Source organism: Dermacentor albipictus, chromosome 1 (genome assembly GCF_038994185.2).
Source record: "Dermacentor albipictus isolate Rhodes 1998 colony chromosome 1, USDA_Dalb.pri_finalv2, whole genome shotgun sequence".
Lineage (NCBI taxonomy): Eukaryota > Metazoa > Arthropoda > Arachnida > Ixodida > Ixodidae > Dermacentor > Dermacentor albipictus.
In genome coordinates, this window is record NC_091821.1 from 62,359,842 (window position 1) to 62,376,107 (window position 16,266).

Here is a 16,266-nt window from a genome sequence, read left to right on the forward strand (position 1 = left end):
CACACGACACAGCGCCTGTGTCGTGTGTCTCTTTTCTGTGTCTCGTTATTCGCGCTGTTTGCTAAAGAATGTTTTTGCTTTGATTTTTTTATTTCTTGCTAAACTTGTTTGTTTTCTGTTCCTCCAATTTTCCCAAAACATTCCTCACACCCAGGAAATGAGGCTGCCCACAGTTTTGCCTGAGGTTTCATCAGCCACGCGGTGGGAGGCCTCAACCTGGGTTCAGTGAGGGATCGCATGGTGACGTTACACGAAATTACTATGACCTACCATGAAGGCAAACAAAATACCCCCACTTCACATAAATCTGGATAAACTGCAGCAGCTTACCTGGAGACAGTTGCAGAGTGGCTCATTTGCCAACCCTTACAAGTATTCACTAATACAGTATATCCGGGGTTCTCACCGAAATGCAAAAATTGCAATGCCCATAAGGCGGACCTGACATATATTGAGGGACTGTCCCGGGCTAAAGCCTAGGGCAGAACTCCAGCTAAATAACACTTCGGACTGGGAGGTGGCGGTGTCCAGCTTGGATCCCGCAGTCCAGCTGCGGACCATCAACTGGGCTTTGGAGGTCGCCAAAAAGAAGAAAGAACCCAGTAATTCAGAGAATTCTAACATTTTGCGAAAATAAATTTTTTCCACCTCCTCCAAATTTTTAAGTGCACTGGTCAGCTTAGTAATTTTTCTACTGATATAAAATAAATCTGTTTTTGTATGGACAATGCAGAACAAAAATGTACCCAGCTTCTTGAACATTTTAGTAATTTTTTAGTGTATGGTTTTCAGTTTAAACATTTCCATGCATAATTTGACACATTGCGCACTTTTGACACATGTTAATATTCAGTTCTTTTTAGACTTAAGTAGTAAATAAAAGAAAAGGGTAAAATATGTCAGTTTTAATGCCATTGGTAACGATTAAAAAGACAAGGTTAATTGCCTCTAATTTTGCTATAACATTTTGGCCATTCGTATAGTGTCATCACTTATTTTCCTGCAAGGATATATTGCAGCATTCCATTCTTAAAGTGTCTTCGAAACGATTTTGTCATACCTAAGAGTACCGCCTAGACATATAGTACCTCTCACCAAATGCTTTCTCGCAAGAATTTTATGTAAGTGCACTACAGTTGAATGCCTCTATACAGTGAAATTACCTGCATAAGAAGGATTATGTATGTCCCAGCTGAATTCCTATCTACCACGTGTATTGTGAACGCCTCCACCATGACGACCCCTACAAAGAATCTGCCTGTACAACGAAGAAATACTGATGCCCCAGAGGGTTGATTTCTTGCTTTAGAGCAAACACTTGCAGCGGAACCGCCACTTTTTTCCGTAGCCGCCACAGAGCAGTAGTGCACGTAGGAAGCGCCACCATGCAGGAGGGTCTGAACACTGAAGTATCAACAGTAGCACCTCCCCACCTCATGATGATCTGTGCGGACCTGACAAGTGACATCACCATCGAGGTCATCTAGGACGGGATGAAGGCAAAGGTTGACAAAGGCAGCAGTAGCGATGAGTCTTGACACTAACCAAGAATTTCGACAAGGCAGACAATAGCAGCAGTTCATGCTGTGCAGCTAAACCTTGTGTCACTTCCAGATTTTGCCGATGAGCATGCCACGAACCTCATCGCCAGTGTCGGCTGCAGACACACATTTTGTTGAACTAAGCGTGCAGAAGAAAATTAGCGACTTATTTCAATGAGTATTTCATAGATTCATGCTAAATAAAAATTTTATTTGGGTGAATGTGCTTAGCTTGCTCTTTAGCAAGTGGAACGGTGGGCAATCTATATAATCAAATAACCTATATTATGAAAAATTTCGGAGGTCCCAAGCACGTTGTTATAAAGGAGTTTTACTGTATATAAAAAGGGCTACAAGTGGTTAAACATTTCCCTAATTTCAAGTCTTGGCATTTCCTCCCTACTTGTATTACATGCGGCTATACAATGACCCAGCTCCTTGGGCGTGATATTGTGCGGTAATGCAAATGTTGCCTACTTCTGGGTGATTTGAAATGAGTGTGTTCCTGCGTTTCTTTCCAATACAGTTTTTCTCGTTACCGTGGTGACGACAGCCTCAAAATTAGATTTACATGCAGAATGCACATCTTCTATAACGTGCAATCACTGCAGTATACTCCCTGCACACAATTGCAGTATAGAAAGATGAGAGCTGGTGTTTCCCATTGCTGCACCTAAGTTGATGTGAAATAACCCCTCCATGACTCACTGATGGCTGTCGAAAGTGCAGTACTAAGTTTTGTCGCATTCTTTCTCACCTCTTGCTTTCCTCCATGTGGCCTTTCACCTCTACCACAGAGCACCACTTCTTGAACGAAACTCTTTATTCTACGCCTTCCCTCACATGTGCATGCAAATGCACATGTACAGACAACAGCTGCAGCAGACAATCTGTGTTCTCAGCCAGCAGTGTGCTTTGGTTTGAAAAATTGTCTGCATTTGTTGCTTTTCTGCTCTTTTACAGGTACCCAAATTGCTACACATGCATACATACTATTAAAATGGAGTTCATAGTGCACCAGTATGCTTTATGTATTCTAATCACATCACATGGGAAGACAATAGGAATGCTTGCCCAAATTATATCACCAACCCATTCTACAAAGAATAGGCAAAGGTAGTTGAAAACATGGGGAGCAGTTCCACTGTGACCTGTAGCAAAGCAGGTGTTTAAAACCTAATAATAAATTACATGGTTTACCCAGAGCACTTAAATTTGTCCCTTGGTTATCACAAGGACCAACCCTACCAAATCAGTACATAAGTACAGAACCAGCCAAATCGTTTCAGGGTCTCTGTAATGCAAATATATATATATAATCAACCCCGGTACAAGTTTCAATGTTTAGCCTGTGGCAGATTGCCTCTCAGCACATCAAGAAACAGCATGTCTTATTGAGGCTGCTGTTTGTAGTTATGAATGTACAATGAACATAAGGCAAGCACATATAAGTAGAATATGCGCTTTAATGCTGCTGCATAACATGTAGTGGAGAAAGCGTATAGCCACAGCTTTCCCAGAATGGATAAGGCCAACTGGGTAGCTACAGCATTGGAAATTGATTTTGAACTCTTGAAATACCTACAGAAAAATATGACCCTTATTCCACGGAGTGAACCCGTATTTCACATGAGCATACTTTCTTTTGTTTTTGTCATCACTGCTTATCTCATTATAATTTTATTATTTATCTTATTCTTTGCAAGATAAGAAGGACCTGCTCACTCCATACTACTTTACAATGATGAAGCATTAACTGTTCTTGCCAAGCGCTGATACAAAATTGAATTATGTGCCTCTCCAAGCACAGAGTTATGTGAGGCAATGAAGCCATCTGCTCCGCACTGTGCTACTTGTACGAGTTGGCACGACCCAAGCTGTGCCGATGACGTCCTCCACAGTACCGCTCACCAATTCTTATCTAGGTCGTCCACCATACGCTGTGCATATGTTTATCACCGAGCTTCATACACCCCCATTGCAAATCTTTAAGGCGGGGGCATATATGCTCACGTTTAAAAAAATATTTGTTGCGGAATTTCTATCACCACATCACATTTAGGCTGCATTCACAGCCATTGCTCTGTCCCATCAATGTCACAGCGCCAGCTTCTGTCAGGGGAGAGGGTTTTCCGAGCTGGTTTTTTCCATGAAAACAGGTTACCGGCAGCATAAGTAACTCATAAATATTTGTGTAACTGTACCAATGATGGAATCCCACCTTTTCAGAAACCAACTTATCAGGAGACTCCCATGTGCTACCGACTGCTGCTGAGGGCACCCGCATTGCCTTCATGCTTTTCAGAGCCCTCGTGCTCATTGGTTGCCAGCAATCACACTAAGAGAAATGCTTATATTTCTTGACTTGAACAAAGCAAATTTTTACTGTGATGCATTTTCCCAGTCATTTATTTATACTGTATTATATACATTCTTCAGTTATTAAAAAGATTACTTGCATTGTTTGCTCTCAAACACGCCAAACTTTAGTTTCAGCCAACCGAAAGTATAGTTCACACTATAGCAACATGTGTGCTGGCCAGCGGCCATTAAAGCACTACTACATTGTGTAACCAGCATTTTTTTCCCTCCATAATGGGGAGGGGACGGGATGGATGACAGCTGTGTGAAGGAAGCCTTAGGATCTCTCTCCCTTTGTCTTACTGCCCAGAGAGTAACAAGAAAATGGAACATACTGCAGTTGCTTATTAAAAACAGTATTAAAAACTACCCCTCCACAGCAAAGTGATGTTGCCTCTATGGTTTTACCTGTATCAGTGCTGTGCGCAGGGCTGAAGTCAGGAACAGCTGTGCACCAGAAAGGCCCTCAGTGAAGGCTTTGTAGACACGACTGAAGGCGCATGAGCCATGTTGCAGAAGGCGCCGCACATTGTCGCAACCTTCCAGCTGCAGTACCATCAGCTCACGCAACAGTTGTAGCATGAGTGTCTGATCTTCAGAGAGGGTCCCACAGCCATAGACACATGACACTAAAATGTCTACAGCCGCCTGGAGTTGACTTGTAGGGCCACGCACAAGGCACACAGCCACCAGGCAGGGATCCTGACGAAGGCTGCGAAGCAGTGTTGCATAGGCGGCGTCATGAATGCCCAGGACGCGATACGAATCCACGAAGCATGCAGCCTCAAGGGCATTGAGGCGCTGGCAACACGAGGCAGGGCTGCCGTCACGACCAAGGACAAGGGCATCTAACGCATTGCGCTGCTGCCGCCAGATCCAAGACAGATGCTGGAGGCGTTCAACAGAGCGTTGCACACGCTCATTCAACCGCTGCAGCTCTCGCTTTTCTGAGTCCACAAACAGATGCTCACGGCGGAGCCGGGAAGCCAACTGGAGGAGCTCTGCACGCAGGCCAGAATTGCCTGCGCTGCCCCTCTTCAGTCCCATGGCCACACTTTAAGCTGAAACACCAGAATTATGGCACATTATGAAACCAGGAGTCTCTACAAATAGACCGTAAAATGCTGCAAAGAGTGGTGAACTGCTTCACTACTAACCTCTTACTGCATCGTTGTATCATATTATATATAATACATATAGAACAACTTCTCCAAACTCACCAGAATTGAAAACAAAGAAACCTTGCATACTTTCCCACAGTCTGTCATATCTAGCAATAAAATGTATAGTGGCTGTAATTAAATAAAAAAAAATATTTATGGAGGCAGCTTGTAACACAATGAGCACATTGTGTGTTTGCAGGGGGGGGGGGGGGGGGGGCAACACCTTGTCTATGTGCCATTCTCCCTGGCTATGCCCCTGGTTAAATTGAATTGAATACTGGGGTTTTACATTCCAAAACCATGATTTAATTATGAAGCATGCTGTAGTAGGGGAATCCGGATTAATTTTGACCACCAGGGGATGTTTAATGTGCCCCAAATGCACGGGACATGGGCGTTTTTTGCATTTCACCCCCATCGAAATGCAGATACTGCAGGCCCGGATTTGATGCCACAACCTTGTGCTATGTCCCTGGTGACAAGCTCAAGGAACTTAAGCAATTATTTATTTATTTATTTATTTCAAGTACCTGTAGCACCCAAAGGCACTTATCAAGGGGGGGGGGGGGGAATACACAGGGTTACATATGCTCAGATAAAATACATAACTGATCAAAGAAAAATAGCACAAGAGGAAGGTTCACGCCTCTATAAATTCAACAATGCTCTGAACGATACTTCAGTGCAACAATAAGCAATTTCCTGCGGTAGCTGATTCCACCGGGATATTGTGTGTGGGAAAAACGAGTACTCGAAGATGTGTGTTCTACAAAGGATTTCTCTTACTTTTAAAGAGTGGTGACTTCTGTGAGATAAGAAATGAGGAGGTAAACGGTAAGTTTCTTTATCTATTTTAACCGTATTGAAAGAAATGTTAAAAAGCATTTCTAATATCATGTTTTGTCTGTGTGTGCTTAATAACTCCCATCCCAAGCTATCCTTAAGTGCAGTAATACTAGAAGTCATAATTACTACAGACAAAACGGGCTGCACAGTTTCGCACATGCTCGAGCATATTATAGAGAGTTCTGAGTTGCGGGTCCAAGTCCATACAGGCATACTCTAATATGGGTCTTACGTTTGAAAAGTAAAGTAGTTCTTTAATTTTGGGAGGAGCTAACTGGAAGTTGCGTTTAACAATATTTAGCATTTTACAGGCTTTCGCTGTAACATATTCAACGTGCTTAGTTCGAGTTAAATTCAACGAGAAATAAACACCAAGATGACAATAAATGGGGTCCACTTTATCAATTGTCGCATGAATGCCCTAAATAATGAGCCTGATCATGCCAGTGATAACTAAGCATTATGTAGACAGGTTTTAGTAAACAGGATGCATAGCCACAATGTATCTAATGTTGCACTGTGCTGGAAGTGACAAGAAGTAATAATAATAATTAAAGAAGGTTAATCTTTCAAAGCCATACCTAGTGGATGTATTTGCATTCATTTTGACTACCCTGGTTTTCCTTTATTGCATATGAAAATTTCAGTGCAGTAGGTTCTTGGATTCTGCTTCATTGGAGTGAAATCAATGTGGGAAGGAATATAATCCTTGATCTTGTACTCAGCAGCAGACCACCATGGCAAGCAGAACAAGAACTTAACTCAGAATAAAAAATCAGGATGTATGATGCTAATGTAATTCCTATATAATGTTTTCACACAACTGTTGTCATGTTTATTTGCTAAAACTATGCTGGCATTGCAAACAGGGGCAAATTAAAATGTTAGCATTGAATCCACTATACATTTTAAACAACTGCCCTCCGTGTTAACAATTGTTCTGATGAAAGGTTTCAGAAAAGTGACCTCTTTGCGACAACAAATCACTCATATTTTGTCAGTGATCTGTTTGATTGATTAATTCATTTATTTCTGAAAGTATTATGAACAGCTGGAGGCCTCGGTGATAATATGCTTGTGTAATACAAAAACTGGGGGAAAAAATTTTGAACAAAAAAGGAAGAAGACTGGGAAAGGTATAAATAACATAATCTCAAAAAATTAAATTATGGGGTTTTACAAGCCAAAACCACTTTTTGATTATGAGGCACGCCGTAGTGGAGGACTCTGGTAATTTCGACCACCTGGGGTTCTTTAACGTGCACCTAAATCTGAGTACATGGGTGTTTGAAGAACACTACTGAGGACTGCAATGAGCAGGTTTCTTTAATTTGTGGCCATTATATTACCAATAAAAACGAAAATGAGCGGGCAAGCATACTGACAATCATCCAATAGTTCAACTATTTTTCGCAACACTTCAGCTATTCAGTAATGAAACAAGTTTCTGTTCTCTTGCACACATGACTAAAATAACAAGGCTGCTGTAGAAGTTGCGTCAGATGTTGCCAGATAATTCAAAACTACCTTTCTGCTTCCACACTAAATTACTTTCACAAACGCAATGTAGCCGGTTCTTTTTTAACCTTCAGCGACCATGACAACTTAATTAAAAATATTTGCATACGTATAGGCAAGCAGAGACCTCCATGAAACTGTGCCAAGCTTCCGACAGGGACTTGCCACCACACGAAGGTGAAGGCGGGCACAAGCATCGCCAGTAAACCTGAGCAGCTAGAAACCTTTTATTCGCCGTGGTAGCACTTCAACTAGCGAACCCACAATTAGAATGTCCATAACATGAGCCTAACATATGGAGGCAAACGCAGTCACTTTACATCACGGTAACGGGGTGAGGTTTCATTCAACATAACGAAATCGATCGCGCTTGCGACGTGCCTCTCACACACACCCACAATGGCACTGGTTACCGGAATAACCTCAAACGTCCTTGTTTATACGAAAGGATTGACGACGCGAATTCCTTTCGTGATGTAATCCAGTAATACAACCATCACAAAAAAAGGAAGAAAAAGAAAACGTCAACATAAGCCGCATTTAGTTCCCTTAGCAAAAAGCTTTTTTTTTTTTTTCGCAGAGGTATTTAGAAATGTGGGCGGAGTATGCAAAGTAATCAGTGTGTCACTGGCTGATCACGTGAAAAACGACGCGAACATGACAACGGGAATGCAGGCCAACACGGAAATAGTACGAATTCAATTCGGGCGTAACACATTCAAAATAGAATGATGGTTTTTTGGTAAGGCAAAAATAATAGTCCTCCCGACATCAGTAACATATACTGACAAGAATACTACATAATCACATGCACGGTGTCACAAATTAATATCCGATCATTTTGTCAACGTTGTGCAATCAAGTTCGTACGACAGCTAGGCAGAGGCCCGACATCATATGCCGCGAACCGTTCGATGAATCACACGTAGCACCCTAAACAAGTCGCGCGACTGCACTCACAAGCAGGTGATGCCCCCTGAGAGAGCCGTTGCCTTACCTTTCAGTCAATTACTGCTCAAATCCAGCGTTGATTCAGTGTACACATAACACACGCAATCCCAATTCTAATTCATAAATTCCGACACCCACCGTCCACCATTGTTGTTGTTGCAATTGGTTCGCGCTTGCGCCGTTCGCGCCGCCACCACCTTGCTTGCATGACGTCAGTAATGGCGCATTTTCCGAATGCGTTACAAGGTTATGGTCGGGACCTGGGCCGCGTATCGTCTGTCGATGTACTTTAATTTGCAATGTTATTGTACATTTAGAAAGAGGTGCACACACAAAGAAAGAAAATGCCGCCACGTCATTCGGTCACTCGACAAGACAGGTGTAAACCGCGTTAGTGGCGTAGTAGCTTAGCTGCTAAGCCTGAGGAGCTGGGATTTAATACCAGCCGCCGCGGCCACATTTTGATAGGGGCGAAACGCCAAAGCGCCCATGTACCGTGCATTGGGTCCACGTTAAAGAAACGTTAAAGTATGAGGGATAACGCGGCGCCCGCCTCATAGGTTTGGCTAATGGCGCTTAATAAAAACACCACGCGGTAGCCCTCCTGTACATTTCTGTAAGTACTCTCAAAACGAGGAAACTTTATTACTGTCGAAATAATAATCTTGGGCAAACTGAAAGTACAGAATCGTTTACAGACGCTATCTCTTACCGAATACGTACAGTGAAAGCCACTGCGCGCGGTCACCGCGATGGAGTCTCCCGAACCGGCTTTTTGTATGAAAGGTCGGCAGTCGCTGAGCGCAAACTATGTGAAATATTTTCTTATAGTGGGCGGTCTGTATAATCATGTGGCGCATAACAGAACGAAGCCTCAATGCATGCAGCGATCGCACGGGTTTGCGGCGACCGACTGCGCGCCTGCATTCACTGAGAGCATTTTCGCACCGTGCTGTGAGCTTTAGGCCGCTGAATATGAGCATTTGACAGTCCACAAGCAACCATTGTTGCGTGGACGTTATCAGAGCTGTTCAAAAACAATTTCGTTTTAACAAATTAAGGGACTTCGACGCCTACGGCGACTGCGATGTGCCGTCACGACGATTCAATATTTTTTCTTTTAAATTCTTGAACACTTCAATATTATTTCTAAAGTTGCGTTGCACTGTATGCACTCAGCGGGCGATTTCGCGCTGCTTCTTTTTCGTAATCCAGTGTGTTAATTCATAACACAAGCATGACCATATGCCATGCCTTTGTTTAATGTGTTTCTTACCCCTCCCTTTCCATTCCAGTGAACTTGCCAGTGTCTAGCATCAACAAGCTCATAGACCAAACTGTCGTGACATGAGCAGGGCAGCGCTCGAGCGCGGGCGAACGCCTCAGTGCACGTTTTCTGCTACTCATCGAACATCGCAGTCCCGGCGCCATAGCAGAAATATTCCTCGCGGCTGTGCTTGCTGCATACCCGAGTTGTAGCCGATGGCTGTTTGCCGGTCCTAAGTTTCGCGAGCCAAGCTTCATGCAGCTTCATGTCTGTAGTATAGTGTCGCCCCCTGTCAGATCTCGGTGCCATCGTACATGTATGTTTTGTAGTTGTTTAGCTAGATGGCGCACCCCCCCCCCTTCTGTCATGTGACGAGCTTGGGCCAATCTGGAGGTGTCATCTGACGTGTGAAGCCTTTATTAGTAATAAACGGCCGCGGGTCGGCTGAGTCTTCGTTCCGGTTTTCATCGGGAGCAGTTAGCTCCGTGTCTCCTTCACTGCGCCGGCGCTAGCCGCGCATTCGCTGGTCGGGGCCCCCCGCTTGCCTGCCGCTGCCGACACAACAATGTCCTGTGGCTACGTGTGAATAACACCGGGCTCCGTTGCGTACGTCCGGCACCACGGCACGCCTATTATTAGCCCCGAGAACGAACGCGAGCGGCGCTGCGAGCGCCGCTCGCGTGACGTCAGGGCACGGACTCGCGCCTGTCGTCTGCTACAGTTCGGGCGTTGTCCGGGCGCTTTCTGCGGTGTTTTCGTTTGTTCGCCCTCGTTCTCTCTGCTTTTATACTTATGGTGGTCGTCTCAAATATATTTTTACGACGTCTTCCTTTGCGAACATTTATTCAAAGAGCTAATTTCTTAGACAACAATGCAGCTCTCGAAGGCAACGCTACAGTGCCAGCCGAAGCGACGCAGACCAGCCCATTGCGGGTTTTTCATACGCGGATAGACAATCGCAAAAGCATAGCCTATAGGAATCCAGTTATGATACCATACCTGCCGCGGTGCAACAAGTATGTCACAAAGCTGGCTATATATGACTTCTACAGCAGTTAAGTTGATTTTATTCCGCTAAAATAGGTTTGCTCACGACGAGTAGTTCATGGTAAAATATCGAATTTTTGCACATCCTCACAGAAACGCTCGGCAGTAGCACGGGGACTTAACTAATACTGGAGCTTAGATTCTACACGCCTCACTTGCTTCTTTAACTGCTTGTCAACATTAGGTGGTTCTTCACGTGTTTATTTTTTTTAAGCGGCGGAAATTTGAAGTAAAGTTAATGAAGGCTTACAGTAATTTACAGAGTACAAATAGGAATGTACCAATATATATTCCATTTTCCGTGCTACACGTTCAACTCACCTCTTTAGAGCGCGTTTGTTAATGATGAATAATGTATGTTATGTTCTTTTTTTGTCTATGTTACCAAGTGTATATCATTTATTTATTTCATTGCTTAGTGTGTTTTGCATTGTTATTGTGGAAATATTTCACTTTTCTTTCATATATTGTATAACTGCAATGTTTTATGGCCACTATATAAATGTAATTTATATGGCGCTTGATGTGTTACCCCATGCAGCCATATTGTACCTAAGGGGGTGAGGTTACCTCAAGCCGCGTCTGTGCGGCTTTTTTCCCTCATCCACCTCCACTTACCACTCCTCTGTACATGTTTGTGTGTAAATGGAAATTAATAAATCAAATCAAACTCAATTGAGAAATTTACTGGTGCTTGCTGCTTGAGGAATATACATGACGAATCTGGCGAACTGACACAGGCTGCTCGGCCCAATTTTTTTAGTGAAGTATGCCTGCTGGACCGCATAGCTGCAGCCAGAAAGAAGTCGAAGCGTCAATGATTAGTAGTAGGAAGAAGCTGTCTTCAGCTTAGATTAGTAGTAGGAAGAAGCTGTCTTCAGCTCGGATCGAGAAGAAGAGCTCAGAGCATCAGAAGAAGAAGCTGCGTCCTGCTCGTTCGCTGCGGCTTCTGTCACTTGGCCAGGTTTTGGGTGATATTAGGCTTTACTAATCTTATTTCTTGAGCTCTCACTAATTCTAACGCCACCTTCTTCCTAGGCTGATGTCTAAAAACTCCCCAGGCAGGGGTTTGTCCCCATGGGCGGCCTCTATTCCAACGGATGAATTACCTCTAGATTTGTTCATCCGCAGTGGTGTGAGCAACATCCCGGTGGCTCTGGTTCCTTCAAATGGAGGCTTTATACGTCTAACCAACCCCCAGGCGATCCAGAAATCCCTGCAAGCTGCTACCTCTTCATACCAGACCATCACGGAAGTGAGGCAGTTCGGCCGAGGAGGTATCGTGTGTCGGTCACCAGACCAGTCCTGTGTCGCGGATTTGCTAAAGTGCTCGTCATTCGCGTCATTACCGGTGAGTGCCTTTATCCCTGCTCACCTCGCCTGCACTAAGGGAATAGTCAGAGGTGTCGATGCTGATCTTTCTCCCGCTGAAACACTTGAGAGATTGTCTGGGACTGGAGTAATTGCTGTTTACCGATGCACTCGAGTGGTAGACAATAAGCGGGTCCCAACAGAATCAGTGATTGCGACTTTTGCTGGAACTTCCTGCCCGTCAGAGCTAAAGGTGTGGCCCCTTGTGTTCAGAGTTGAACCCCTGGCGTCGCGTCCGATTCAATGCCGCAATTGCTGGCGATACGGCCATAGTATGGCAGGGTGTAAATCAAGACAACGTTGTTGCGCATGTGGGGGAGAACACGCTCAAAGTGATTGTAATGCCCAAGAAGAGCGATGCTGCCTCTGTGATGGAAATCATCCAGCCAATTATTTAAACTGTTCTGTTAGGGCTCAAGAGTTACAGGTGATTGAAATAATTGATCGTCGACGCTGCTCTAGGATGGAGGCCATAAACATTGTGAAAGAAAGGGCATCTGGCTATGCGGGGATAATAGGTAGACAAAATCTTACCCCGGACCGATCACTTACTGCAACTATAGAGGCCGCTGTGGAAAAGGCAGTTACAAAGGCTATGGAAAGGTTGGCAATGAGCCTTGGTGAATGTATCTCACAAGCCGTTTCTAGTCATTTATCTCATTTGATGCAAACTACCTGCCCAGCTCCTGTACCAACGCAAACAGTTGATCCTGAGCACCAAACTAATCATGAAAGATCAGACGCCAATCCTTGCAATAATGATATTGGACTTTCAAATCCCTCTTCTGCGGGTCCTACAACTTGTAATCTGGTTAATACAGATTTGGAGATGACAGAGGTAGAACAAAATGCTCGAGCATATAAAAGAACCATGTCGTCTATTAGTGAAGACTCCTCCTCCGGTCCTCACTCAAAAGCGAAGAAAAGTCAGTCCAGTGATGTGCTGAAGGATAACATTCTGCAGAAGGCAGTTTCGACTGCGGCACTTTCCAAAAAATAGGATCACTAAAAGTGCTTCAGTGGAACTGCCGCTCTTTATATTCTGCATCAGTAGATTTAACTTGTTTAACTTCTCAACTTAATCCTGATTTAATTATGTTACAAGAAACGTGGCTAAAACCTGAGAAATCTTTTCAACTGAAATTCTACAGGTCATTTCGATTAGACCGTCCTACAAGAGGCGGCGGGTTACTTACACTTATCTCATCTAAAATTTGCCATAAGGCTAAAATTTCATATCAAGTTTCTACTCCAGAGTGTGAAATCCTAGCTATAAAATTGGTTCTCCCGGGATGTGCTCCTTTTACCCTAGTTAATGCATATTTTCCATCTGGCGTACAGGACACTAGCACACTGGATAGTGTCATTAACTCTTGTGGACGTGACATTGTAATCTCAGGTGATTTCAATTCTCACCATATCTCATGGGGTTTAAGAACAGATTTGTGCGGCACCCGATTGTGGAACTGGTCGTTGGACAATCGCCTCACGTGTGTAAACTCCGGATCTATTACGTTTGTTAGAGGCCGATCTTACTCTTCACTAGATCTTACATTCTCTGGCCCGAGTCTCTCCGTAACTTCTTGGTCGACTATTGATTGTTCGACAAGCAGTGATCACCTTCCGATAGTATTTGACGTTGCACGTCCGGTAACATTTATAGGTGACCAGGTTCGAACCTTCATAAATTACAACATTTTTAAAAAATGCCTACGAAATGTTCTTTCATCTCTGTCTGATGCGCCTACAGAACAAAAAACCACGATTATCTGTTCCGCTTTGGAAAGTTCTCAAAAAAAGGCTCAATTTGAGATTGGATTGAATAAAAGAAATTCTTACAGTCCTTGGTGGAATGAAGAATGCACTCGAGACTACAGAAAGAGAAAAGCTGCTTGGAAAAAATTATTGCATAACCAGAGTCCCCAAAATTGGAGTGACTATAAATTTTTTCGAGCTGTCTTTAAACATACAGTTTCTAAAGCCAAAGATGAATTCGACTGTAAGCATTTTGATTTCTTATCTAACAATAAAAATAGGCGTGCATTGTTCCGTTTTCTCCGCGGTAGGAAAATTCTTCCGCGCCAAATTAATATTGACTCTATAATCTTAAGTAGCGATGAAATGAAACAATCACTAGAAGAAATCGCGAAGGGATTAGAAATTAGATTTTCTTCTGTCTTACCAAGTGGTTCTCGCTTACGAAGGGCATCAGATGATTTTACAGAAATCTCTATGTTAGAATTGGCTGAAATCGTGGAGCGACTTCCAGATTCAGCTCCCGGTGTGGATGGGGTAACATCTACTATGATCAGAATTTTATTTAAGGAAGCTCCTGATGACCTTTTGGCTATTGTAAATTACTCAATTCGCTTCTCATGGATTCCGTCTGCGTGGAAAATTGCTAAAATCATCCCTATTCTTAAAAATCATGGGGAAGGATATACAATAGATAACATTAGGCCAATTGCGCTAACTTCAAATTTGGTTAAATTAATTGAAAGAATTCTATATGCCCGCATGATTAAATTTATACAGAACAAGGACTTGCTTAGCCCCTGCCAAATTGGATTCCGACCATCATGTTCAATTTGGCATGCTCACGTGGACCTAGAAAGTAGAATAAAATTAGCACGACGACAGAGGCAAATAGGTGCTCTTGTGACATTAGACATTTCCAAAGCCTACGACAGTGTAGAACACTTAATTTTATTAGATATATTGCGAAATCTAGACATTCCAAATTATTTTTCAAACTGGATTGGTGAGTTTTTAAATGGAAGAACATTTTACTGCAGTCTGAGAGGCGTTTCCTCTAGTATATATAATCAATCACGAGGTGTTCCTCAAGGAGCTGTCACTTCACCATTACTATTTAATATTCTGATGTGTTCCATTCCTCTTCATCAAGATGTACAAACATACGTATACGCGGATGACATTGCTTTCTTCGCATCAGACAGTGATATTCACTCTCTATATTATCGACTACAAAACTACCTCAACGCCATAGAAACCTGGTTAAACAAAATTCGCCTTTCACTTAACGTTAGAAAATCCTCGATATTGGTTTTTCCTCTTAATAATCCCGTTAATATATCGATATCTTATCGCCTCGAGACTATACCTCAAGTGGAGTCGGTGAAATACTTAGGTGTAGTATATGACGGTTCCCTCAACTGGCTCGGCCATATCGACCATATCGTTAAAAAAGGAGTACGAGCAGTTGGTATGCTACGTAAGCTGTGCAATAGTCGGTCCGGAATGCGGAGAGATCCACTTTTAATGATATACAAAATGTATGTGCGGCCCATTTTAGAATTTGGATGTGTTTTATTTTCTGGTGCCCCAGCTTATAAATTACGTCCCCTTGTTCTACTTGAGCGGGAAGCCCTACGACTGTGTTGTGGATTACCGAAATATGTTGCCAATAACATATTACACCAAGAAGTCAGGTTGCCCTCAATATTGTGTAGATTTCGGTTACTGACGGTGCAAACAGTCTTGAAATTGTATGAATCCCCTATTAGAAGATTGAAATACATATTCATTTCCCAGCCTGCACTTTTCTTCGGAGTACACTGGCATCGTTTTCATACACCACAGGTGGTCTTCGTACAAACATTGATAAACCCCTTAAATGTACGTCTTTGGGAGGTATCGCCTATTTGTGATGTGCGAGAGAACCTAAAAATTATATATGATGACATCTACCCAAATAATGCAAAACATCTTCCTTATAATAAATTAAACGGCTTATTACAGGACCATTTATTGGGTTTATCTATAAGTACGGTCATTGCGACAGACGCCTCACAGTGTGAAGAAAAATCTGGAATTGGCATTTTCTCTCCCGCTCTAAACTGGTCATTTGCAATCAGGATTCCGGACTTTTATTCCGTATTTTTGGCTGAATTTCTAGCTGTAGTCCTAGCCTTACGCAAACTAAATTTGTCAACATCGGCGGTAGTAATTATAACAGATTCTTTATCCTTATGTTCCTCGCTAACAGCAAATGGTGTCACTAACCTTTTACGTACATTTCATTTTCTAGTACCTGCCCACATAAATTTAATTAGATTGCTTTGGGTGCCTGGACATAAAGGATTAGTCATGAATGAAATGGCTGACAGTCTCGCGAGAGCGGCCCTCAGTGGCCCTGTATTACCATTACTTCCTACAATAGCTTACCTGACGACTACTA

General features: G+C 43.0%; 1 protein-coding gene across 4 annotated transcripts in view; it reads right to left on the reverse strand.

The window, feature by feature from the left end:
• Gapvd1 (GTPase activating protein and VPS9 domains 1) overlaps positions 1 to 8,561 on the reverse strand; it is a 177,021-nt gene extending 168,460 nt beyond the window's left edge. For 2 of the 4 annotated variants that reach the window (XM_070521492.1, XM_070521516.1), the window contains exons 1-2: positions 8,427 to 8,561; positions 4,311 to 4,963 (exon numbers count right to left, since the gene is read on the reverse strand). In XM_070521492.1, coding sequence (XP_070377593.1) covers positions 4,311 to 4,949 — 639 coding nt within the window. In that variant the 5' untranslated portion in view covers positions 4,950 to 4,963; positions 8,427 to 8,561. Of the gene's footprint in view, positions 1 to 4,310; positions 4,964 to 7,538; positions 7,855 to 8,426 lie in introns of those variants that run through there. The other 2 variants (XM_070521511.1, XM_070521503.1) reach the window with 2 other exon arrangements.
• Between the last annotated feature and the right edge of the window lie 7,705 nt (positions 8,562 to 16,266).